Raw genomic sequence first — 26,454 nt, 5'->3', positions numbered from 1 at the left:
AGGTACTGGCGATTTTTTCCTTTGTTTAATGTAACCCAATCATATCTTTTAATTTAGAAGTATTACTAACTGTTCATCAAGAAGTGCTAAAAACAATGGAATGTTCCATTATCAAGTGTTACAGTTTGTCAAGAATGCTAAATGTCTGGGTGTTACTGCATCCCAAGACTCCCAATTTTTGCCTAAAAAATTTCAACAGCGTGACACTTAAATAAAATATCTGAAATCATTTCATATGTGAACAGTGCTAAATTACAAAACATCCAATTGCAGTACCTCTTACCTTATAAGATAATCTTAGTTAGAAGGTTGACAAGAGATGTAGTTAACCACTTATTACCACTACAATTCTTTGGGAATTAAAAAAAAAAAAAACAGTGGAAACAAAGAACATGTTCACTAAATTATATATTTGGATAACTGCAACTCTGTATTTACCCTAACTCTTCAAGGCATTGTCTTCTATAGTGTTGCATCTGATCTTTAATGATTTGGTAGAGAACAAGTTTCATAAGTTTGTGATGGAGACTGAGACCTGAAAATAGAGAATCCGCAATGGGAGTTAGGAGGAGAGAATGAGAGCTAAAGACTCAATTCACAATCCAGCATTGTCACTAGTATTTAGGTGACCCAGACAAGCCCCATTACCATACTTTACAATTTCTCTGTGATAAGATGAGAGGTTTGATTCATCAAAAAAATCCTTAGATCCATATCATCCAATACTCTTAACAACTATTAATTTTTTTTTTTTTTTTTTTTTTTGTGCAAAACAAAATCCAGGAGCAGGGAGCTAAGCAGTTCTTCCAAATATACTCATCTTACTCAACTGGGTTTACTAGGTAAGGGTTAAGAAGGCAAATAAATAAAGTCATCCATTTGTAATAAGTAAGTTTATCCCAGGAGACATATCATAGAGATTAACTGAGTGACCTCTCAAACTGGAGTGTGGGTTACATATGACATTCTGCGCCCTTCAGGTGTTGTCTAAAAACCACAGCCAAGGCTTAAGTAGGAACAGCCAGGCAGGTTCATCTTGTCCTTCAGCTTCAAATTTCTGGAGCTGATTCAGAGTTCCAAGTAGAGGAATGCTTCATAGTTCCCCTGGATACCAGCGTTTAGAGGTGACTTGTGAAGGTAAGAAAAAATCATATCCGATAATCCACAGTTAAGGACAAAAGGCCTACACTATGACACTCAATGACGAAGCAGAAGAATAATGCAGATGACTCATTTTGATGAAATTCATAGTCCTTGGCACTTAATTGAGTAGGAAGAAGAAAAGGAAGCAAGACCGTATTTGGCATCAATTTAGGAGCATAAGGATTCAGATGTTGATAAATAGAAAAATAATAGACACAAACAAAGACAAGAATGAGACAAGTAGGTCTGGTAAGAAATTTATTTTATTTTCGAACTATCTTTAGTTTGAGGAGCTAGGAGGATACTTAAGATGAGCTCCAATTTCAGAGAGCATCAAGGGTTGAAGTCAAGGACCTTAATGTTACATGTCACTCATTATAGAAAGACAGGGAGGGAGGGAGGGAGAATGGACACATGAGATAAAAGTCCAGGGATGCCTTCCTTTTTTATCAAAAGTGTTTGTGTTCCTGGCATTGAGATTGCTTCATGCAGCAGTGGAGAGATTACATCGAATCACTTCATTTATGTTAAACACTTTAATGTATTGTTTCCAACCATGGTTTCTCTTTCATAGTACTTTATGATTGCCGATATCATGAATGACAGTTCTAAATTGCTAAATCATGTAGTTGACGATTAGGCTTAGAAGTTTTACTACCTATGGAATGTGTGGCTTCACCAATGATGATAAGGCTTAAAAAACATGCTAGCAATGGAAGCTACATTCCTATATGTTGTTTGAAGCAGTGTATTTATTTGGACCTAGCATCAAATAATGGCATTGCCACTTTCAAGTAGATTTCTCAATGAGAGTGATCATCTCAGGACAGGATGGAAATGGAAAGAATTTAGTTAATTCATCCACATTATGCAATGGCCCTGATTTACCAGCTATCATCTTAGTCAGGTCCAAGGTTTCTCGCTGGTTCAGTGTATTCATCTTGAGTCTTCGTAGCAAAGGGAGTTTATTTCCCCAAGTATTTTAAGGACATGGCAGAAGTATGAGTTAGATTTAGCTTACCTTTGAACTTTTTAGGAACCTTTACCTTCCTAAAACTTAATGTGCAGTAATATAGGCAGTATATTCACTCCCCAAAGTTGTTTCTAGAAATATGATCAGGCATATTTGTAATTATATCCCAGTAGAAAGCGCATTCCTGGAAATGAGTGGCAAAACAGCCCCCATTTTATTACTACATAATAAAAACCACTACCACACACTGTAAAACAGCAGAATCTATGAGCTACTGATGTTAGAACACCTCCTTCCAGACATATATTCAATCAAGAGGAGGACTGCTACTCTTTACAGACAGAAGCATAGTCACCCTGTGAAAGACTGTCACGCACACAGAGCAAGTGTCATTTCAAAAGATAAGCAGAAAAATAGTATGTCCAAGTATATTAAATGCCTCACAGCCAAGGACAGCTTTGCCGCTCTCGGGACCACTGTAGCGTTCTATGTCCTTTACTTTAGTACACAATTGCATTTGTTTTATAAGGTAAACATTATGGTAACAATGCATTCCTTAAATATCTTCTCACCTCTCAGTAGAAGCCCTTGGTGGGTTCACAAAAAATGACCTCATTTAGCCCACCAATCTTAGAAGGAATGTGGAGTTTCACTTTATCTATTTACTATCATTTATGATTTATTCTGTTGTCACAGAGATGGTATTCGGTTCCAATTTAACTTCAAAGCCCAGGCATTTCAAGATTGGCCTCCTTCTCCCTCTCGAGCTTGGTCACGACGTTCTCAACCCACCTCAGCCCTTCACCTCCATTCCTCCTTTGCTCGTTCCCACGTCTTATTCTCTCCAACTCATCATTTCCCTTTGTGCTCTCTCTCCTGACCCTTCCCATACACAGTTTGAAAACTAAGTTACCGATCACTTTTACACCACAAGCAACAACATCACACAACTTACTCGGCATATTATAAACTCCTTCTTCCCAAGTACGCCTTTCATATCCAAGACAAGATTTACTTAGGCATGAAGTAAAGCTGTAGTTGTGTAGTTAGATGTCAGAATGCTTGTGTATAATTTACAATCACAATTGGCATTTCCCTGGCTAGCATTTTGTTATCCAGAAAGCGATCTTTATGATGTTTCATAAAATCGGTTATTTATATTACTTTCACCAGGAACATTAATAATAAGCTCCACTCTGAATTTTTGCTTTATGGGCCTTCATGCAGGGGTTGCTGATGCTGAATTCATATAGAATCACCTGGAGATCTTTAAAAAGAAAAAGAACTCAACCAAATGACAAAACCTGTGAACATAGGGCCTAGATATGGACTAGTCTTAAAACTAGTCCTAAAGATTCTGATACATACCTGAGAGGGACATATTGTTAGACCCTTAACTCAAGAATACCCATCACAGCTGAGCAGCTGTTGAAGACCAGGCCAGTTTTATGAGGCAGACAAAATAAACCTGTGTGAAGTGTGATAACGAGTGAGATCATCTGAATAGGAGAAAGCCCCATCCCTCCACAGTGTTATCTCTCAATAGGAAATCGATTAGCTCAAGGCACCCACTTGTGCAAGCAGGGCTATCTGAAAGAGAATCAATCACTTCATTCTGAAAAGAGAGCAAAGTGCACACAGGAAGGCCTGATAGTGACCTCACCAGATGCTGAATTCCTGCAAAGTAGCCCTCAGGAGAAGGAGAAGGGGATTTGCTGTGGTGGGTGAGTGAGTAAGCAGTACAACTGTGGATAAGCCACACTCACTCAAACTTTTTCCCAAAGCTACTTAATAATAAACAACTGGGTTTTTCTTTTTGTTTTTGATTTTTTTTTTCATGTCTTACCAGATGATTGGTAATGTGCCCATGTCCTCCTTGTCAGGAAAACCTTAATGGGGAGGCAACTGCCTAGCAAGAAGTAAACATTCCTTTCTTTTATAGTCTCTCCAATTCCTGACGGGCTCAGATTGACTACTGGTCATCAGAAAGACTACTATAAATAGCTCAGGGAGCTGGGAGGGGTTTGGGGTGGGCGGGCTATACTCTACTGAATGGATTAAGTTGTGGGGTAGATCACTAATTCACAGACACTTTCTTTCCTTTTCCTCCTAACCTGCTCTTCTCTGAGCAGTTGTCTTCATTACTTCTTGTTTATTTTTCTTTTTCAGTCCAGGCAGGATTTTCAAACCTTGCCATAAATTGGGGAAAGCTCCATGTAAAAGCGAGGTGGAAGTCTGGGCTTCCTGGCAGAGTTCATTGTGCTTGTTAAGGGGGCTCTTTGGGAAAATTTGGGTTGCAATGAGTCACTAGGCCAAATCCCAACAACCACAATTGCCAGAAGTAATTAGACTGAAGAAAGCCAGGCTCCTTGGGAGGAGGGTCATCATAGCATGCATGAGACATTGCTCCTTGTTCAGACCCAGTTACTCGTCCCTAAGGATTGGGAGCAATCATGAGCTACAGAAAGCAGGAAGCCCACCAAAAACAATGCTTTTCCAGCAACTTGCTTCTCAATAGCTTATTCACCCTGAGCATGCACCAGATGGAAATATGCCACCAGCACCGTTGCTGGCGGCGCAGTACACGTCACAACCCTCATAAACCACCTGTCTGTCTTCAAGAGTGCAAAACCCACACAGAGAAGGCTTGCTGTCTGCCTCCTCCCTTCCTGCGTAGATAAAAGAGCCCTAGGAATTCAGTCTTTGTAAAAGAATTATCTGAGGGGGGAAAGAAAGGGAAGAGGGGGATCCTCATAAACATCCTCAGGTCAATTTAGACATAATATCAGTAAAAGGGCATTTAACAATGAGAAAATGGTAATGTATTGGGATAGGACAGAAGTGCTAAAATCTGCAGTTAGAAAACAGCCAAGGGCCAATTTAGGATTCCTTGTACTTAAAATAACCCCTTTCAGAAACCTACAAGTCAGATAAGTAGACATTATCAACAGATACATGGAGCTATCATTTGAAAGTTTCAGTATAAGAAACAGAAAGACTGTTCAGTGTTTCCATTTAAGAAACACAGAGGGTTCTATGCTCAATTATACAGGGCAAAGTTTGCTTCAAAACTATTGTCATCTCCTGAAATACTCAGGGCATTCTATCACCTCAAGGGATGGTTCTTTAACTGAACAAAACCATAAAGCTCCCAGGGCTCACTGCCCATAAGTTGCAAATTCCTTCCTAATCTTGTACGACTTTAGTATATTCCTTTACTGCTTTGATCTTAGGCTACTAAATCTTTGTTTAAACATGCAGAAGCAAACACCTCTATTGTTTTAGCAACTGGAAGTCTCCAGGTATCCTGGCAGATACATTCTGTCCTCATGTATGTCATGATATGCAATGAGCTACTTGTTATTGTGATCAATATAGCAGAGTCATAGATTTCCCTGCATTTGTTTTGAATTTGACAGTAGTCTGGGAATAGAAAAATCCAGTTATTTCTTTCCCAGTTGAGCCTTGATTGATTCCTACTAGCACAGCCATCTTCAGCATCCAGAGACCCGCTGAAAACTATTTGTCGATAACTTTTAATATACTGTTTGTGATCTAAAGGAAATGTTTATAATTCTGAAAATCCATATGAAATAGGTTTTAGACAAACTACTTAACTTATAGGCTACTGGGGAGAAGGGATGCAATTCAACACAAACAAGCTGCATTTGTGTTGGTATTTATCTCAGTGGATGGTAGTTCTCTCCCAATGTATAAAGCTTGCATGCCGATTCCACTTAGAAACAGCTTTTAGAACCATAGCTCAGAATAAGTTTGATGTGTCAACATACTTTTATAAGTTTCTCTTTGTGAACGATTCATTCAGTGTCTGAAAAGTGTGTTTTCGCTACCCCTGAAATCTGTGGTGGAGTCATTTTTACAAGAGCAATAAACTAAAGTGGTTTTCAGATATCTTACTTGACTTTCTTTTCATGCTGAAGTACCTTTTGTTAATACAAACTCTTCATATTCTAGCAGGAAGCTACCTAAAATTCTATGGCTGCTTAAAATTATATGACCAGAAATCCCCTTTCTCCCCAGCTACCAACCCTTTCCTTCTGGGTGTATGCCAGCCATTTTTCTCGATTCATTCTGACAACTGTTCTGGTATAAATATTTAGAGAAAGCCTTTCCATTAGAGATTAAACAAAGTATAAGTAACTGTTCTGAAATGATAGGTCTTTATTAATATTCACAAGAGCAGAGCCTATTTTATCTGCTACATAGATGCTGATACCCTTAGTAAGGACCAAAGGAAAAAGAGCCAAGACAGGAATTAAAATATGGTGTATGTGACTTGAAGTACAAAATATTACTTATCATTCATCCCTACAAGGGTTATGTTCTAATAAATGCATAATGTAAAGAAAAATGAATTCATCTAAGTTGAAATTATTAAAAGAAATTAGTCACCAGTGTTTCAGTGGATGGAAAAGGTGCGGGGGGGGGGCGGGCAATTTCAAATCTCCTCATCATTAAACAAACCTTGCTATTTCACCATATACTCATCGAAGTGAAGCAACATGTATGACATCTGCTCTGACATAAGCTCTGCTTTCTCTGTTATTACTCAAGAATTAGTATGAAGGGGATGAGGGCTGAACTCCAATGCTTATATTCAATGGCACTTAAGAGAATCCAGTGGCAACCTCAGCCTCAAGGAGAAAACTCACCACTGTCCTCTTTCTGTGTTTCCTGTCTGCACAAAATTCCCCCAAAGTCAGCATATGGAGGCTTCCCTCAGCATCCAGAGTGAATGGGTTATGGAGTCCAGTCCTTGGGTTCTCAGCTCTCATAATCCACACAACAGAGTAGTAGATATGACTCATGAACATCCTCCAGCATATTTAAATCACCTCTTGAGGACTTACAATACTCGGTGCTTATAAATAGTTGCTATGCAATATTTTTAAGGGAAACTTAAAAAAAAGATAGGCAACTTTAATACAGATAACAATTTTTTGAAAGTTTATTTTAAGTCCTTAGTTGACATTGTAGACTCGTTAATGCAGAGAAGGAACTAGGTTAAGGGTGGCACAGCTGGGCAAATTAATATATAAAGAACATCACTGGCTAAAATTTACATTAGTGTCACAATGTCAGTGATCTTATGATGTGGGCTGGAAAATAAGCACAGACTTTAGAATACTTCTTTGTCCTTCTCTTGATGATGACACTAAAATAGAAAAATCTGTACATTTGAATTCAGTTTCATCCTTGACAATTCATTCTAAGAGTTCTTATTAGTCTATGACATTTTTATAAAGTTTAAAAAATACATTAACATTTTTTTCAATGAAAAAGTATTATAGATGTCAGATGGGAAGGTGCATACAATGTAATCCCAGAGCTCAGGAAACTCCAGGAGGTGATTCTTCTGTTGCCTCAAGGTCAACCTAAGAGCTATGTCTCAAATCTACAATGAGATCCTATTCTTGTGCTTTGATGTCAAACATACAGTATTCACTGAATTTCAAACTGATTTACATTTGCATCTTGGTAATAGTGGCTCGGCAGAGAAAATAGGAAACAGATCTGTGGGGCACCATTGGAAACCTTATAAACTTCATTGTAAGAGAATTGTAAGTTTTAACTGACCTCAAAACCTGCACATTTTTTATTTTTGACTACACTGAGAAAATACTCAGAGGTAGAAGGCAAAGAAGTTTGTTTAATAATTGATAGATTATAGTATAGTTGCACAAATCATATAGTCTGTGATTAGATAGTACTCTTTCATTTTCCAGAGAGTAGGTTACTGACCTTAAGTCCCTTCAATAGTGACATCAATGAGCTAGTTCTTGCCTCCCTGCCATATACTCTAATCATGCAAAGTTACCCATCAAATCTTCGTGGATGTGCTTAAATTTAAAAATATAAGTTTTTCTTTGTTTCTATGTTTTTTAGAGTATATTTTTAAAGGTAAGCAGAAGGCAATCTATTAGAGGAAAATACAGGGCAAAAATGAAATTCAACTTTGCCCTAGTAAAAACATCATACATTTCACTGAATAGTTGCTTGTTGAATATTTATTCTGTGCTAGTTACCAAAGTGACTAAAACACACCTGGGAACTATTCTTGTTCCATTTTTCAGTTGTTAAAATATTGGATAAAGAAGCCAAAATTAAGACAGATTGGTAGATAGATAGATGATAAATAGATAACATAGCTAAAAGTAGAATGTTTAGATATGATTTCTAAGCTGTGACATATTGGTTTTTCACATATGCTTGCATAGAAATGGAAATCATATTATTTGCAATGAATGAGTCCAAGCCATATCCAAATATTTATCTGGAGAACAGTATTGTGGAAATGAAGTACAAAGATGGAAGGAAGCACAGCCTAAAACCCTGGAATTTATTAGGCCTCCCAGCATTTTCTTGTCTTAAAATTTATGGCCAATGAATAGGCGTCATCACTTAGTGTGACCTTTGTGACAATCACAGGAAGTACGCTATGTGCACTATAAACACAGTTCGCATTGTTAGGTAAGGCTTGTAATGGAGTGGCATAGTTTGGCTGAGCAAATTTCCATCTTGGGTGCATTCGTTGATTTCTGTAATTGAACTTTCACACTGCTTTATTAACTGGAATTGCTTTTACCAAACAAACACAAATATTTTATGTTTAAAAATAGTGTATTTTTGTTCATCTATCCAAGGTATTTCTCAAGCCTTTTATGGTACCCAACCTCTTGATCGCTACATGGAACTTACAACTAGATCTACTTAAAGCCCTAGCCTGTCAAATGTATGTCACACTTCATTTGGGAATCTGCTGTAAGTCTGTTGATGATTTTTCTAACATCAGTTGCTAACCTTGAAAAGGTTCATTCCTAAATTCAAAGACATGAAAATAACTTGATTCAGATATTTTTTCTAAGTTATAATTAACTCATGAAGGATTTCCAGTAAAGAAAGGTAACTATTATCCACTTTTTACATTTGTTATTTTCTGTTACCCAATGCAACAAGTGCATGATGCATTGATAACCTTCTTATAAACAAGAAATGGACTATTAAAGAGATACCCAGGGGTCAGGGGAGGTTAACCGAAGACATCCCACTACAGTGGAGATGGCAATATTATTATTTCATTAGACTAAATGTCAGCATGAGGCAAGGGAAAAAACAGAATAATTGACAGAGTAGTCACTGGGAAGTAGGAAAGGACATTAAACTGTTTTATAGCAGATCATAAGATCAGAGCTTTATTTATGAGTAGCATAGTATACTTTATTTATGAGTAGCATAATAAATGAAATTCCAAGTATTTATGCATGTTTACTTCATAGAGTTTTTTAATCCCAAAATATCTTTTTATTATTATTTTTCTTATTTTACATATCTATCCTAATTCCCTCTCTCTTTAATTCTCCCATGCCCCCTGAAGCCCACTCCCATCCCATTCCCCACCCACTCCACAGGGAGGGTGATGCCTTCCAGGAGGGGGTGATCAAAATATGTCAAATCATTTGGAGTAGCACCTAGGCCCTCCCTCCTGTCTCTAGGTTAAGGGAGTATCTCTCCATGGGGAATGTGCTCCCAAAGTCCTTTCATGCACCAGGGATACATACTGGTTCCATTGTCGAAGGTCCCATAGACTGCCCAGGAGGTATTCACTCGTATATGGATTTTAGACATACAGCAAACAATCACCAGCCTACAATTCACACTGCCAGAGAAGCTAGGATACAAGGAGGACCCTAAAAGAGTCATACAAGATCCCCCACAGAAGGGGAAAGGGATAAGATCTCCTGAGCATATCGAGAACGAGGGTGGGAGGCAGTGAGTGGACAGGGAGTTAGGAGAAAGAGAAGGGGAGAAGAGGAGAGGAGAACAAGAGAGACCAGGAAGATTGAGTTGGAGGATGAATAGACAAGAGCAAGAAAAGAGATACCATAATAGAAAGAGCCATTATAGGTTTGAAGAGAAAACTGACACTAGAGAAATGTTCAGAGATCTACAAGGATGACCCCCAACTAACAATCTGAGAAATAGTGGAGAGGCTACCTTAAATGCCCTTCCCTGATAATGAAATTGATAACTAACTTATATGCCATCCTAGAGTCTTCATCTAGTAGCCGATGGAAGCAGAAGCAGACACCCACAACTAAACACTGAGCCGAACTCCTGGAATTCAGTTGCAGAGAGGAAGGAGTGATGAGCAAAGGGGTCAAGACCAGGCTACAGAAACCCACAGAGACAGCTAACCTTAACAAAGGGGAGTTCATGTACCCCAGACTGATGACTGGGAAACCAGCACTGGACCAACCCAGACCCCCTGAACACGGGTCTCAGTTAGAAGGCCTGGGTTAGTGTTTCTAAACAGTTATTCCAAGTGCCAAACAACAGCAGCAGAACTGGTGGGAAATGAAAGAAAGACTTAAACTCTATTCATTGCAGAAGTACAAGGTGTAGGAAAGGTTGACTGCAGATGAGGATGAAGAGGGTTTCTGCATTTCTGACTTCAGGAACTAAATGGTGCCTTTTTTTCCCCTATGAATTTGTTATTTATCTTTTCAAAGAAACCTTAGACCAAAGATTTATTGCATGTGCGCTTCATTTCTTATGGAAGGACATGCCACTCACAAAGTTCCAAATGTCTACTTCCCTGTGCTATCACTTATGATGGAGCGCCACTTAGAAAGCACATCATTCTTGCCAAATTATCAAACTTGTCATCAAGTTATCAGTTTCCTATCAAGGATGTTCTCATTCTTTTGGGGGGATGTGGAGAGGCCTCTAACAGTTCCTAAGCTGGTAAAGTATCACTCTGTTATTATTAACAGCAACTTATTTCACTGGTTTGAATGGTATGTAGGCACTGTCTCATCATTAACAGATTTGTTCAGTATCCTTTTAAAATGGCAGAATTTGTTTACCCACAGTCATCTAACAAAGTTCAGAGATATCCTTTGTATAGTATTTTACTACAATCCCAGTAAGCAGAAAAACAAAACAAACCATGAACAAGGAAAAAGAACAGATTGTTCTCTGTGGCAGGAGTACCTGAGGTTCTATATAGAAAGATTTTTAAAATAAGTATTTATATAAAATAATTCACATGCATATTTAATAAGTATCAGACACTCATTGATTTAGACATTTATGATTCTGTAAGCAGAAAGTTAATCAGCTATGTTAGATCTTGATGTTGTCATCTGAAAATTTTTAGATGAGCAAGATTTCCAAGGTCCCATTAAGTTCCACAATAATTGCATCTTTCTAAAACTTCTTTTTCATATTTATCTAGTAATTCTTCTCATTTTCCCTTTCTCCATCTTTCCATTTGTCTGAGTTCTTTTTCTCCTAACTGCTGAATATGGTGTGTAAACAACTCAACATCAGTAATTCTATATGCTCTTTCTGTATGTGTGGTCTTTCCTCTATAAAAATGTACATTTCTTTAACCATGTTTTATCACAGTGTCCTTTATCATTTATTTATTGCTGGAGGTTGCTCCCAGCAACAGATGAAACTCTTCAGATGCAAAGATGCTGTACTCAAACAATGCAGTTATTATGCCACCTGTGTCAAAATCACATAAAACTCTTCTTGCAAATGTAGATATTGAAGTCTACCTTCGCCATTCCTAAATCAAAATCTTTAGAAGCAGAACCCATCCATTTTAATTTTAAACAACCCCCCCCCAGGCCATGGAGACACAGTACAGACTATGTATGTGTGTTAGTATGGGCATGAGACTATGTATGTGTGTTAGTATGGGCATGAGACTATGTATGTGTGTTAGTATGGGCATGAGATTGCAGAAGACCAGAAGAGGGTTTCGGATCCTCTTGGAAATGGAGTTACAGGCACTTTGATATGGCCTGACATGAATGTTGGGAACTTGGGTTCTCTGAAAGAGCAGGGCCTGCTTTTAACCACTGAGTCATCTCTGCTCACTGCTAATGTTTTTATGTTTTATTTTTCTCTGTCTTAGTCTGTTTAAGGTCCTTTCTTTGGTGAGTTGTCAGCCCCATGGGCATTCCTGCCTGGAATGTGGCTAGTGGGTCATTAGTAAGTTGGTGTCTTTGGTCCTTACCAAAGCAGCTTCTGTCTTTGACTCTTGGTGAGTTTCTGCCTCCCATGTTACCAACTTTCTTACATTAAAAGGAACCATCACTGTATGTTTTCTTTGCATCCTTTATTATCAGGTAAATCTACCAGTTATCTCAAATGCATGCAGAAAGAGGCAATTGTGCAATGCGACAAATTGTCTTCTATTTATGGATTGCTCTTTTGAGACAGGGTCTCACTGTATGGCCAAGCTGGCATGGATTTTGTGTGTAGACCATGCTGGGCTCAAACTCACAGAGGCTTGCCTGCCTCTGCCTTCCAAGTACTAAGATTAAACATGCTCACCACCACACCCAGCTGTATTTAGGATTTTTTCCCTTTATTAGTTCCTTGGGAATTTCACAAAACATGTTTTATTTATAGTTACCCTTTCCCACACCTCCCAGATCCTTCACTCTGTCTGTCCCTACTCACCAAACGCTGTGTCCTCTTTTTACCCACACATCAAGTCCAATTTGTGCTGTCTTGGTCTTCTGTTGGAACATGGTCAACTTAACCAGGGGCTCCAGTCTTGGAGAAAGCTCCCTCTCCCAGTAGCTATTATGGCTCCTCAGCTAGGAGAGGAACTTTATGGCCACCTCCCATATCCATGCTGGGATTGGTCTGGCTTGAGCTTGCTTGAGGCTTGAGTATGCTGCTGCAACTATTGTTAGTTAGTATGAACAGCTGTTTGTGTATGCCTAGAGGACACCCTTTCCTTGTATTCATACACCACCTCTGGCTCTTGAACTCCTTCTGCCTCTCTTCCACAGTGATCCCTAAGCCTCACTGCAAGGGAATGTGATGTAGATGCTCCATTTTGGAAACCTTGGACAATTGGTTTCTATGCTAATCACTGTGAATAGAAGCTTCTTTAATGAGAGATGCATTCATTCATCTATAGGTATAACAGTAAGTCATTAATACTATGTTCATTTAGCAGAATAATAGTAAGTTCTCCCCTCAGGCCTATGATATAACGAGTCACATGTTCTTGGCCTGACAATATTGCCAGATAGGGGTTTTATTTTGTATAGCAGAACTTAAATTCACCCAGAAAGTGATTGATTTCTCCCATGATGTTCATGTACATGTCACCGTTGCAGCAGTAGACAGATCTTTTCAAACCAGCCATTATTGTAGCTCAAAAGAATCACACCTTCTAGCACTGTGAAAATTATCCTGTACAGATCAAGCTTCCAAGTGAGTACCAACTTGATTTTTCATGTTCTGTGACTCATGAACATGTGTTTTCAGCAATAGGGTCTTATTCCTGTTATTACACCCTAATCGCAATTTCACCTTTCCTGTTCTGCTAATTTCCTGTAGAAGGTTATATTCTTTCTCCTATCCCTTGAATGACCACAAGGGTTGACTTGGATGTGGAGAAAGGAAAACACTTATTCACCACTGGTGGGATTGCAAACTGATATGGCTGCTTTGGAAATCAGTGCGGTGGGTCCTTAAAAAGCTGAAAACAGATCTCCCAAATGATCTAGCTATATAACTCTTGGGCCTATATCTAAAGGACTCTGTCCTACACTATAGATAACTTTTCATCCATGCTTCAACACTGCTCTATTTACAATAGCCAGTAAATGGAAACAGCATAAATGACCTTCAATTGATAAACAAATAATGAAAAAAATCACATATTCACACAATACAATACTATTCAGCTGATTAGAAAATTAAAATCACCAAATTAAAAGGTAAATGGATGAAGCTGGAAACAATAATTCTGATCCCAGATCCTGAATGTCAAACATCACACTTTTCTATGATTTGTGGATCTTACCTTTGAATTTTCAGATACTTGTGCTTCATTGGGAATATCCATGGAGGTCAGAATACTAATAAGGAACAAGGGAGATGGGATGGCTCTTCCAGGAATAGGAGATAGAGGGTAATGGCAGTTAGTGGATTTTTAATGAGTGTCTATAATAGCGTTAGGTACCTTGCACAATGTCTTTGCAAATACTTTGCATTTTTTATCAAGAGGATGATTCCATACTGCAGATAGACAACCCTAGATTTAAAAAGGCTAAGCAAATCATGCCAAAATAAATACTCAGATTTCAACTCCCTTGACACAGGTAATTTGTGTTATTCATCATTGTGTGTTTGTTAACTAACAGGGTGAAAGTGTTTAATAACTGAATTTTCAAATGAATACTTGAATTGAGAGATAAATGTTAGTAATTTAGCTAGAAAAATAGGACTGGGATTCCAAACCAGACTGAGAACCGAGAGCCCGTACTCACCACTCTGTTTGGCCTCCTCTGGGAAGTGTGCAGGGCTCATTTCCAAATGAGGGACCAATGCAAGGAGTGCACAAAATTCCCACAAGCCTCTCGCTCAGGAAGGTGCTTCTTTATTCTTCTGTTTCATCCGTGATTTCATGAGTCTAGGAGAAAGATCTACTTATTTTTCTCTGCTCCAAACGTTAAATGTGACACATAAAGCCGTTTTTTTTTTTTTTTTTTTTTTTTAATGGTACGCCTGCTATTTGCACATCTTCTTGTGCCTATTAAAACACCACAAATCTTTGCCTGCTGTTTGCTTATGCTAAGGCTCCGGCCATCAGATATGCTACTTTAGCATGCTATGTGGCATGAAGATCCAAGTTTATTCATAATATAACAAAGTAGAGTTTGTTTTTTCGCACAGACCGAAGTTTGTTTCGCTCAAGGATGTGAGTTAGTAGTTATGGCTTCACACCCATGCAAAGTCAGTACCATTAAACTATCACATTTTCTGTTTATGTTGACTAATTATTTCTCCCATTAAAAAGGGGGGGGAGGGTTCTGTTAGCCAGGCCAGAGCACATAATGATTCCCACTGTTGGACGAACACTGTTGGACCTGTCTCCTGAAAAACGCTGTTATTTACCACCCACAAACTCATCAACAGTCCTGGCTCTCTGCAGGATCTGGATTCTCAGCCCTCCCCAACCCCTCTTGTCCTCTGTTCACCTCCACTTGGGAACATGGCCACTTGGAGAAAGGGAAGTTTTCCCTCCCTTAGAACTGGCTGGGAATGCTGACTCAGTACCTTACATTTTAACCCAGAGCAGAATGTACTCACTTTATGATGGAGTTTCTATTTGTGGTTAAGGATATTCTTTGCTTTTGATCCTTCCGGTGCTTTTGATAACATCTCAGGATCAGACTGAACCAGTAAGTCAGACCAGCTTGTCACAAGGAAATTAATATGATTTTTTTCCTATGGTTTGCGTCAAATTTATCCATGGATTATTATTATTTTAATGACTAAAGTAATGTGGGGATTCTTATATAAGTCTTATTAGAATTGAAAATGTTAGTGTTCTGAATTACTAGTCATTTCAATTTTGCATTACTAATTGATTTAGAAAAACATAAGTAAATACTATATGCAAGACTATAATTTTTAAAAAGACTTTTATTCTTTTATGACCTTTCATATATTTCATAATGTTCCCTTTTCTCATTGCTTATACCAGCACCCAAATATACCCCCATTAAAGGGGGAATGGAAATTTAAAACCCCCGAGCAAACTAAAATTACTGCCGGTGAGAGATAGGAGGGAACAGGGTGAATGGAATGTTCTCACATAAAAGAACATGGAGACAGACGGATGCGCTCTTCAAGGGTTGGAATCTGAGTGAAAATTCCCAAGTTTGTGCCAAGTTAGAACTATTCTTCTAATATAAAAATTAATAAAAGAACATATTTTTTTGCGAAATACAGGATGCCTGCTCTTTTTCCAAACCTGTAAGTTCAAGAAAAATCAAAGTAAATTGCACTATCAGACCAAAGATGTTCTCCCCTTTCCTTGCGGGGTTTACAAAGCACGGAGTCCACATACACGGACCTGTGGACTTCATTTAAGGGTTCCCACAGTGCTGGCGCTGCACGGGGTCCTAGCTCTTCCTCACCGCTGTAGTCTTTGACTCGCCGGTCCCCCCACTAGGTAAACTCTTTCTTGGATGCTCGCGGGTGGCATCTGAAGCGTCTCCTCACCATCCAAGCCTCAAACAAAGAATAATGTCTAAATGCCTCACCTCACCAATTTGCTTATAGTAGCGTCTCTGAGAGATTCTGTGTTGACGTAATTGCCTGAGATCCGAGAGACAATCTATATTTATCTAATTTATGCATTTGTCAACTGGTTAACACCATGACACAAAGAACTGTATGCTTCCTTCTCCTGCCTATTCTCTGTAGCATAGAGCACAATGAGTTCTTATTTTTTCATAGCCTCTATACACAATGAAGCCCATTTTTTTTTTCCATCTTTGATTCATTCTCATGACCCTATAGCATTGGGTTAGGATAAATGTATCCCTTGATAACCAAGCTTACATCTAACTACCAAGTGTTCCACAAATGGTAGACTTCAGGAATTATACACCTATGATTTTCTTAGCATTTTGAACGGACTTTATTTTATTGAAAAATAGCTAATTAGTATTTAATGTTAATCACAGCTTCTGTAGCTGTAGATTTGTTTTAAAGTATTTACCAAAAATTAGACTTATTTTAGGAAATTATTATTTAGGATTCAAAAAGAAAGACTTGCCAAGTTCCCAGAGAAATTACTACCATGAAAAACGGTGTGTTTCCTGCATTATAACAAGGGTGGATCACCAGCCTGTCAGGACTCAGCAGACTTGAATGTACTCTTTACTGAGCCTGGTGAGAATCCTGTGAAATCATAACAACAGACACAACTTTTCAATTAGAGATGATAAATTTGGGTTAAAAGATATCGCAGGGCCAGGCAGTGGTTGCTGTCCACCTGACACTCGGGAGGCAGAGACAGGCGATCTCTGTGAATCTGAAGCAAGCCTGATCTACAGAGCAAGTTCCAAGACAGGCTCCAAAGCTACAGAGAAACTTTGTCAACAACACCCCCCCACACCACCAAAAAAAAAAAAAAACAAAAAACAAAGATAAAGCAGACTTTACCATTCTCCATCAGTTCTTTCAGTTTTGATATGACCCAGCAATTTCATTCTTATAAAACATTTCCCTTTTATTCAAAATTGACATTTTTCTAATACAATATATCCGGATTATAGTTTTCTCTTCCTCTACTCCTCTTACTCCATCCCTACTTCCCTCCCAATCACAGCCAACCACTTTCCATCTCTAACTAGAAACAAATGAACAGGCTTCTAAGGGATACTAATAAAACAAGATGAAACAAAGACTAATACATGAGAATTGGACAAAACAAATGAATAGAAAGAAAAGATCCCAAGGAAAGTCACAAAAAATGAATAGAGATGCAGAGACCCACTCATTTACACACTCAAAAATCTCATAAGAACACAGAAGTAGAAGCCATAATATATACACAAAAGACAAAGAATGAACATAGATAAAGATGTAAATATAGATATAGATTTAAATTGAAATTTAAAAAAATGTTCTGACTTGACATTATGACAAAGGAAGCTCAGAAGGTGCCATTAAGTCATTTTCTGTTCACCGTCTACTGCTGGGCATGCAGTCTACCTTCAAGAGTAGTTTGTTTCCTCAGTGAGACTTCCCTGGAAGAAACTAAATCTACAGGTAAAACATCAAGTAAAGTGTGTGGGTGTATATGTGGATAAAGGCATATGTATATATGTATGTTGACATATATATATGTGTACACCTGTATACACCTATATACATATGTATATTTAAATAATAGTTGAATTTTAAATCATTTAATATGCTAATATTTAACATTAAATCCAATAGGTAAGTAGCACTTAAAAATGATATTATTTCTATATGATCACACCCATCAATAAAGCTGTTTCAACAAATTATTATTAAACAATAACATCAGCACAGGGCTGTGAATAAACATTTTATATATCACAGTGTAGGGATCTAAAACAGTGTTGGGATTGGAAAGGTGATCTTGTGGTTGAGAGCTTTCCAGGAAAGCAAGAGGGAACAGAGTTCAGATTTCAGGGTCCATAAAAATGTTGAGTCGATGTCACATCTACCTGTAATTAGAGCACTGGTTCTCAACCCATGGGTCACCATCCTTGCGTATGGAGCAGTCGAATGACCCTTTCACAGGGGTTGCCTAAGACCATTGAAAAACACAGATATTCATATTGCAAGTCATAAAAGTAGCAAAATTACAGTTGTGAAGTAGCAATAAAAATAATTTATGTTTGGGGAGTCACGACAACATGAGGAAGTATATTAAAGGGTTATAGCACTGGGAAGGTTGAAACTATTGACTTAGGCCTTCTGACTACATAGACAAGGGGTCCCTCAAGCAAGCTGGCCAGTGAGACTAAACATATTTGGGAACTCCAAATATGAATGAGAGATCCTATCTCCTTGAATAAGGTGAGTGATTGACCAACAATTCCCAGTGTCAACCTCAGTATTCCATATGCAACCTGCACACATGAACACATTAAAGTAGAAAAAGAAGAAAAACAAGGTTATATCCCATTAAATAATTATGCATATTCAAATATGTTTTGTGCCTACTTTGCCATCTATCTATACCTAACTCTTCCAAATTGTTTAAAAGGCTATGGAGACCCAAACATGGTCAGAATTAAGATTCAAGTTATGAATGAACAACAACAACAACAAATAATCAGTATATTTCTTATTGCAGTCACCAAAACTTTGTAAAAGACTATCAAGCAATTTTAACTTTTAACATTGGGTCTTTCTTAGAACTGACCTTGCTATGCATTCAAGGATCCATGAATCATGCTGGAATTTTCAGTTACCACAATATCACTCTATAACAATACACTAAAACAATGCGGTTGCAATCAAGTCTCCAAAGACTACACTCGACTGTGTAGAAGTACATTTCTTGACTTAGTCAAGGTAACAAAATAAAAACAACAACAACAAAAACCACTCACATTTTCTCTAGGTAAGTGGATTGCTAAAGTACAGGGCATCTAGAAAAATCTTTTGTGTTTGAACTTTCTGTTCAACATTTGTCAATTTAACAACTTGTCTTTAAGAACTCCATTACATAGCTTTTCATATTACTGGCTGCATCCTTTCAATCATTCTTGCTATTAAAAATCAATGCAATAAATAGCTACTCTGTTTAGAAGCTGGGAACTAGCAAGAAATTATCAAACCAATTAACTCCTTAACTCAAGAAACACTCAGTGTGAACACATCCATAACAGGAGAGGCCTAAACAAGGGTGAAAGTGAGTCCTGTTCCCCCTCCTCTTTGTCTTACAACCCTGGGGAGGGTCTGGGTGAGTATTCTATTTTGCTTGCCTCCTTATTTATTGGTTAATATAACATCTATAAAATGTATAAAATGTATAATTATATAAATTGCAAAATTGCTCTCATGCAACCAGTACTTACATTGAATCCAATCAAATTAGTCTTGTGAATCCAAAGTTTATTAAATTTGCATTGCTGAAAATTGTCCAGCCACAAAAAAATGAGGAGCAGGGATGATCATCGGCAACACAGTGGGTTTATTTCACATGGCAACCAGAAGAGATGACAATTACCTTTCCATTTGAACCTTAGAAATGGAGGAAAGGAAGGCAGATCCATGAAGCTTGCACTGAATTGTTATATGGCATTCTTGATACTGTAATTTGTTGGACACATCATTAACACCAGTCACAGCTTGAAGCTTAGCAGCTAGATCATTGGAAGACTTGAATTCCTGTTAATTTTTATACATTTTCTCATTCATATCTATCCCATTTTTATTAACATTTACCTATACTCAAAGGAATTTCTAAGACACCAAAGATGTGGATTTTAGTCTCTGATCTCAGCCATCATTTCTTAATGATTGTCAATGTTCTTGAGACCTAGCTTGGGGTTTCAAAAGTGAATCAGCCTGATAATTTATACTTCCCCGGGTCACAGAAAAGTTTCCATGTTAATTTTTGCTATTTTGTGAGACTCGTGCTCTTAAATGTGAAGTGGTAGAAAGATACAAGGTACCATTGAAATTTGTTTAAATCCATCCTGTTTCTTTTACAAAACATCCCTTATTCTGTGCTGTTTCTTTTTTCTTTAGTCCATCAGGGCTTATCCCTTTCAACACCGTGGGTAGCTACCACCAGAGAATCCTATGTATATCTCTAGCAAACACTCCAACATGAGTTCTGTCCCTATTTGATCATGTCATATTATGCCACATTTTTATAATTAGACTCCCCTTTCCCTCAGCCTTAATCCAATTCACCATCTGTAGGCTTTCTTGTCCTGGGAAGCACCTTCTCTCTCAAGAACTCAAAAACCCAACTTCTCAAACTCCTTTCTTGTCCAGGACACTTCTGTTGGTTATCATATTTGCTTCATTACACCACCTTGGTACTATTGGAATATGCATCCAATCCTTCCCATGTCATCCTGCCTTAACGTATTTGAAGTTACCATCAGCCTTTTACTTAGAATGCCACATTAAGTACTGTATGATATCCAGGTCTGGCGAGGTGTGCGAGGAAAAAAAAAAAAAAAAAAAAAAACTGTTTTAGTTGAATTCACATCTTATCACTCACCAGAAGTGATTGTCACTTCCACAAAAGGGTGACATAAAGGAAACACACCCTAATGTCTCCAGCCTTCTTGAGAGTCCTGATTCTTCCTTTACCTGAAACTTCCATACCCTTACATCAAACTCATACCAGTCTACTTTTCAGTTGGATCATGGTGTTTCCTGCTCTAGCATGCCATAGCCATGTACATGCTGATAAACTCCAACTATTTTCTAACACGAAGTGGGAACTTCTGCAAAGCATCTCCTCTTGCCACTACCTACAATGTTCATATATAAAGACATAGAAAGATATTGCCTGACATATGTAATAATGTGAGAGTGAAAAAAAATAGTCAACAGAAGGGGCCAATAAGAAAGAAGCATGACAGACTAAAATTCTATTTTTTGTCTTAGAGTCACAAGATTTTATGGCTGAGAGAGTTCTTACAGGCAATCCAAAGTTTTCTGTGGTTTCCATATAAAAAAGTAAAAAGCTCTTGTCTTAAGATGAAGTTTGGGAAATTCGTATCCAATTGTGTAATACTGACTATAATTTCAGTGATCCTTATACAGCATTCATGAAAGCAATCACTTCAGTGTTCACCCATAAAAACGGGATCCCAGAATCCGCACTTCAGAGTCTCAACTCCTGTCATGTCCCTTAGCCACCATCTAAACATTCCCCAAGAAACATATTTGTTTTTGTCATTTTGTGCCCAAACATCACTGCCTATATCATACATTCTCTGATTACAAATAAGCAAATATCGACCACAGACTGGGACAACTGAACCTCCCTAGCATTTTCAAAAACTCTGTTCCTAGTGAAAACTACAGAAAGATCTGTTATATCCCAATGTTGACTTGCATCATTTCACTGGGAAAAGTTTTAGGGTAGCAGGGAATTGAGCAAGGTCTTGGCATATCGTACATTGTCACAGGAAATGGTTACCAATCATTAGACTCACTCAGAACTGTCTCTGAGTTTATGAACATCCAAACCCAGTTCTTTAAATGAAACATCTTAGGGAATGTTAGTGTTTGAGTGCCTGAAAATGTAAGTCACATTAATATTAATAACTGATATATTTCAAGTTGTTTCATCATTCATAAAGGCTTTAGGGTACATAAAGTTTCAAAATCATGTTTTCCTTAAGAATTCACATTTCAGAGGTATCAACATTGCTAGGAATCAGTTCACCCATCTTCATTGAACCCAGGACCACGGCCTGACTGAATTGCAAGCAATTTTGTTTTTCAAATGTGATCTACTTTCCCCAGACGGGTTTTGTGAAAATCTGTCCAGGTTGTACTTAAACCTCTAGCTTCTGCCTTCGACTCTGATTCTGAAAAGTTGAGGCTATCCCGTGCCTTTGTTTGGAGGGTGTACCTCTGCTTAAAAACAGGTTCTCGCTTTCCCCCAGTCCCCAGTGCTGAGTGTCTGGCATGAAAAATGACCCTGATACTTGGAAAGGAGTTTCCCGTACAAGTCCCTCAGGTCCCATAATGGCAAAACCTCCTCGTCCACTTTATAGAGCCACCCCACCCCACAGAAGAACATGTACAGGAAAAGCAGCCCTCCCTTCCCCCACACGTTTCCTCAGTTTATTTATGAAACATCTTGGAATGAGAATGAGCTGCTTGTGGTTCCTGTGGCTGATTCGAGGATGGTTTCCTGCAGGCCGGGGGAAGCTGGTCAACCGAATGACCTCTGTTTAGCTAATCCATCTACCCCAATGGGAAGGCTGTTTGGTTTTATGGGTACCATTTCTAACTATGTCTAGAGGACTTTTATTTTTGCAATGAAGAACTTAATAACCAATTATCACTGTGAAGAAAGACTAGTAATGTAAATGTCTATCAGAGCTCATACCTTCCCTTACTATTCTACTTGAAATCCGAAGTATTCCTCACAGGCTCATGTTTTGAATACTTGTTGCTCAGCTGGTGATAATATCTGGGGAGGGGTGGAGGCCTTAGGTGGGGCCTAGCTGGTGGAGAAAGATTATTAATGGGGACCTTTGAAGTTTATTGCCCAGACCCTGATTTGCCTCCCAATCCACTTCCTGGTGTGGCACTGTAAGATCGGAGGGCTTTGTTTCTGCAATACAGAATTTGATAATCTGACATCACTGCAAAGACAGATTAATAATGGTCATGTCTATTGATGTTTGTATCTTCCTCAGTCAACAAAAGAAGTCAGAAATATGCTAAGATAACTTTAGACACCTGTGTGCACCTTCTCAAAGGAACAACGTCTTCCTCCAGGCATCTAGAAAGGCCTATAAAGGATTAGCATTGTATTGGGACAGAGAAAGAAGTTAGGCTTGAACACGAGCTTCATGAAGCATACTCCGTATTTAGTCCTATCAGATGACACGTAATTAATGCCTATAATCAAGTTAAATGAGAGGGGTCCAGGTCAGTGGTTACTCAAAGATTTCTTTATGTCTGTTTAGATTTGCCAGTGATCACCGATGACTTAGAAATCTGGGAAAGTGTCCTGACAGTGATCACTCTATTAGACTAGTCCATCCTCAGCAAATATGCCTTTTGCTTGAATGAGCAGATTTAAATAGAATCACAAAAAGTCTAAGACCTCTCCCAAAGGACAAAATAGTAAATAGAAATTAAAATAAGCACTGATATTTGACCCATAATATGAGTTACTAATAAATAAGATTTGAATGCCAAGTTTTTACATGATATCAATTTGAATGGTAAGAACAAATATTTCAGAAAAAAAATGGGCAGTGACAAGATGCTAATATAGTTTCTGAATCCGTTTGAGTTGTACTCTTAGGCCATCATTTAAAATAGATGTTCTAGACCTAATCTAGGACCCAGTCTCCTCACTCAAGTGCATGCTATTACCCTTGCTGAGGAAATCAGAGGTATGTGCTTATCATCTGTGACACATACAAAATCAAGTCAATTCTACCCATTTCCTTATATAAAAAATAATGGCTAATCCTCCATTTTCCTAGATGCTAATTCAGTAAGTTTATTTTACTGAAGTTTTTTTTTGATGAATCATTTGAATCAAGTATATTATGGATTTACAAATTCACAAGTGTATGAAACTAAAAATTAGAAATAATATATATGGTTAAGGAAAGTTTCAGGTTAAAACAAAAGGTAGGGGGCATTTTATCTCATTCACCCACTATCACCAAATTAAAAGCTAATTAAAGTAACATAATCACAGACCAACATGTCATTAAATTTTATATCTGCAGCCTAACTTCTCTCTGTTTTTCTGTCTTGTCTCCCCAGTGCATCCTAATGTCAGCCAAGGCTGCCAAGGAGGCTGTGCGACATGTTCAGATTACAATGGCTGTTTGTCCTGTAAGCCCAGACTATTTTTTGTTCTGGAAAGAATTGGCATGAAGCAGATAGGAGTGTGTCTCTCTTCGTGTCCAAGTGGATATTATGGAACTCGATATCCAGATATAAATAAGTGTACAAGTAAGTACCCATACCACTTTATATTTTTATCTTATCCTCGGGGATTTCTCCTGATTAAGTGAGCTCCTAATCAACCTAAAATATTAAAAAATAAGTAATATTTACATAATATTTAGGCTACTGCATACATAGATTAGCCCTTGGGGCAGAAAACTTCCACTACTAACTTAAAAAAAAATCCACTCAAGTTTTGTTTTTTTGTTTCTTGTTTGTTGGTGTTCAAAACCTAGAGCCAAGAACATGATTATCAATTACTACACCTATAAAAACTACAATAGGTATCATAACCAACTGAGTTTTCATTACCATTATAAAAGCCAAGTACTCAATAACTGAAAGAATTATTTCAGCCATTTTGACTTCTATAAGCTTCAAGTACAGAAAACATTATTTTATCAGTTGGAAAGAATGTCTATGATCACAGTCATCTTGACCCCAAAACTTCAGTTTCAGCAATGGAAACCAAGTGACCCTGAAAGATGCAAACTATGGAACATCACAAGTCACCACACTCATGCTCCCAAGCCATTGCTGTGACTCCCTTACTCCCTTAACCTTACTGTCACCCTCCTAAGAGCTTACCAGGGCAAGACCTGCCTTTGCAATTTTTGTTCCTCACTGACTCTTTGGACACTTTGGGAGCTTCTTGTTTCCTCATTGAGATTATAAAGGTGTCACCTCTGTAAGTGTTCCGTGGTCTTCTTATCCAGAATAGGTCTCTTCCATTTGTCAGTCACATGCCTGGTTTCCCCACATGTATCTGTTGCTATTGTGATTGTTGTTTTCCAGAACACTTACTCTGGAAACAGATTTTTTTTTTTTTTAGCCTGCCTCCATGCTTCTTGACTAGACTTGAGCTTCAGTTATCTTGACTATAAATGAGTTATTATCATGACGACTGTATTGGTTTATGCTTAAGTTTAGCTAACAATCTGGCAAAAATACTCATAATAACCATGCCTTATGGGAATCATTGCAAAAGAGTCAACTGATGATAATGCTTACTGTGGCAGGCAAGAACACTGGACATAACCCCCAAGATCTACCAGTATCTACTGAGCTTTTGACATATAGTGGACAGTTACATTTTGGTGAATGGACAAATAACTCTTAAGAACAATATGAATGCAATATCTCTGTGTATTCAGTTCAAATTATAGTGAAGTATTATTATCATTTAATTGAAAGAGCAATTTGGCCAAATGGACAGGTTGAGTACCTCTTATATGAACTGTCTGGAACCAACTTTGATTTAGATTATTGGATTTGAGAATGTTTATATAGAATTTACTGGCTGAATACCCCTAACCCAAACCTTTAACATTTGGAACATGATACCAAAGATCCACCTGTATCAGATTTTAGAGGAATCTATATTTTAGATGCTGGAAATAAGGGTGTTCAGTGTATGTCATTAAGATATTCTCATGAGACACTCTGTACCACAATTTTTAAAGCAGCAACTGATATTTACCAGCTAAATGATTTTGGGAGAATCCATAGTTCAGTCTGGTAAAATAACATTGAACCCCAGCTTTGATGTAAGTTTTGCATGTGCCATAGTTTGAAGAAGATATCAGAGCCACAATTCTTTATCTGTGTTTCTCTTTCAGAATGCAAAGCTGACTGTGACACCTGTTTCAACAAAAATTTCTGCACAAAGTGTAAAAGTGGATTTTACTTACACCTTGGAAAGTGCCTTGACAGTTGCCCAGAAGGGTTAGAAGCCAACAACCATACTATGGAATGCATCAGTATTGGTGAGGAAGCCCTCTAAGATTTAGAATGGATGAGAAACACCTCAGATGACAATGGCAGTCTCTATGAAGATTCTTCTCAAAGCCCCATTATACAAGAACATAAGAGGCTAACTTTAATGCCTTACCCATCTTTACTTACAAAAATACTGTCCATCATGTGTCATGAGCAACTTCAGAGTGCTCTGCTCTTACTTAAGGGCTACTTTTAATTGTTTCAAACTATTCTGATCAAAGATTTGCTACATTTCCGAGAGGGGGGGGAAAGAGGGAGGAGGTACTCAAGTAATTTTCACTTTGTACCAAGAGTTTTACAAAATGCCCTAAATTTAATAACAAGACAAAATCAAAGTTGATTTTTCTTGCTGTAGTGGTCTTCTTTTACAGGTATTAAGAACACACACACACACAGAGGGAGAGAGAGAGAGAGAGAGAGAGAGAGAGAGAGAGAGAGAGAGAGAGAGAATTTGGGACCCACTCAAATTGACAGAATGAGACAGTGGGACCCACTCAAATGAGACAGTCCCAAATTTGATTAATTGCAGGCCTGGTTTTCTG

General features: G+C 38.0%; 1 protein-coding gene across 2 annotated transcripts in view; it reads left to right on the top strand.

Moving 5' to 3' along the window:
• The window catches only part of Rspo3 (R-spondin 3), a 78,683-nt gene that overhangs the window by 5,499 nt on the left and 46,730 nt on the right, over positions 1 to 26,454 (top strand). For both annotated transcript variants that reach the window (XM_051175479.1, XM_051175480.1), the window contains exons 2-3: positions 23,948 to 24,139; positions 25,753 to 25,899. In XM_051175479.1, coding sequence (XP_051031436.1) covers positions 23,948 to 24,139; positions 25,753 to 25,899 — 339 coding nt within the window. The remainder of the gene's footprint in view (positions 1 to 23,947; positions 24,140 to 25,752; positions 25,900 to 26,454) is intronic.

This window comes from Phodopus roborovskii, unplaced genomic scaffold, assembly GCF_943737965.1.
Source record: "Phodopus roborovskii unplaced genomic scaffold, PHOROB, whole genome shotgun sequence".
Classification (NCBI taxonomy): domain Eukaryota; kingdom Metazoa; phylum Chordata; class Mammalia; order Rodentia; family Cricetidae; genus Phodopus; species Phodopus roborovskii.
This window is presented reverse-complemented; position numbering and strand designations above follow the sequence as displayed.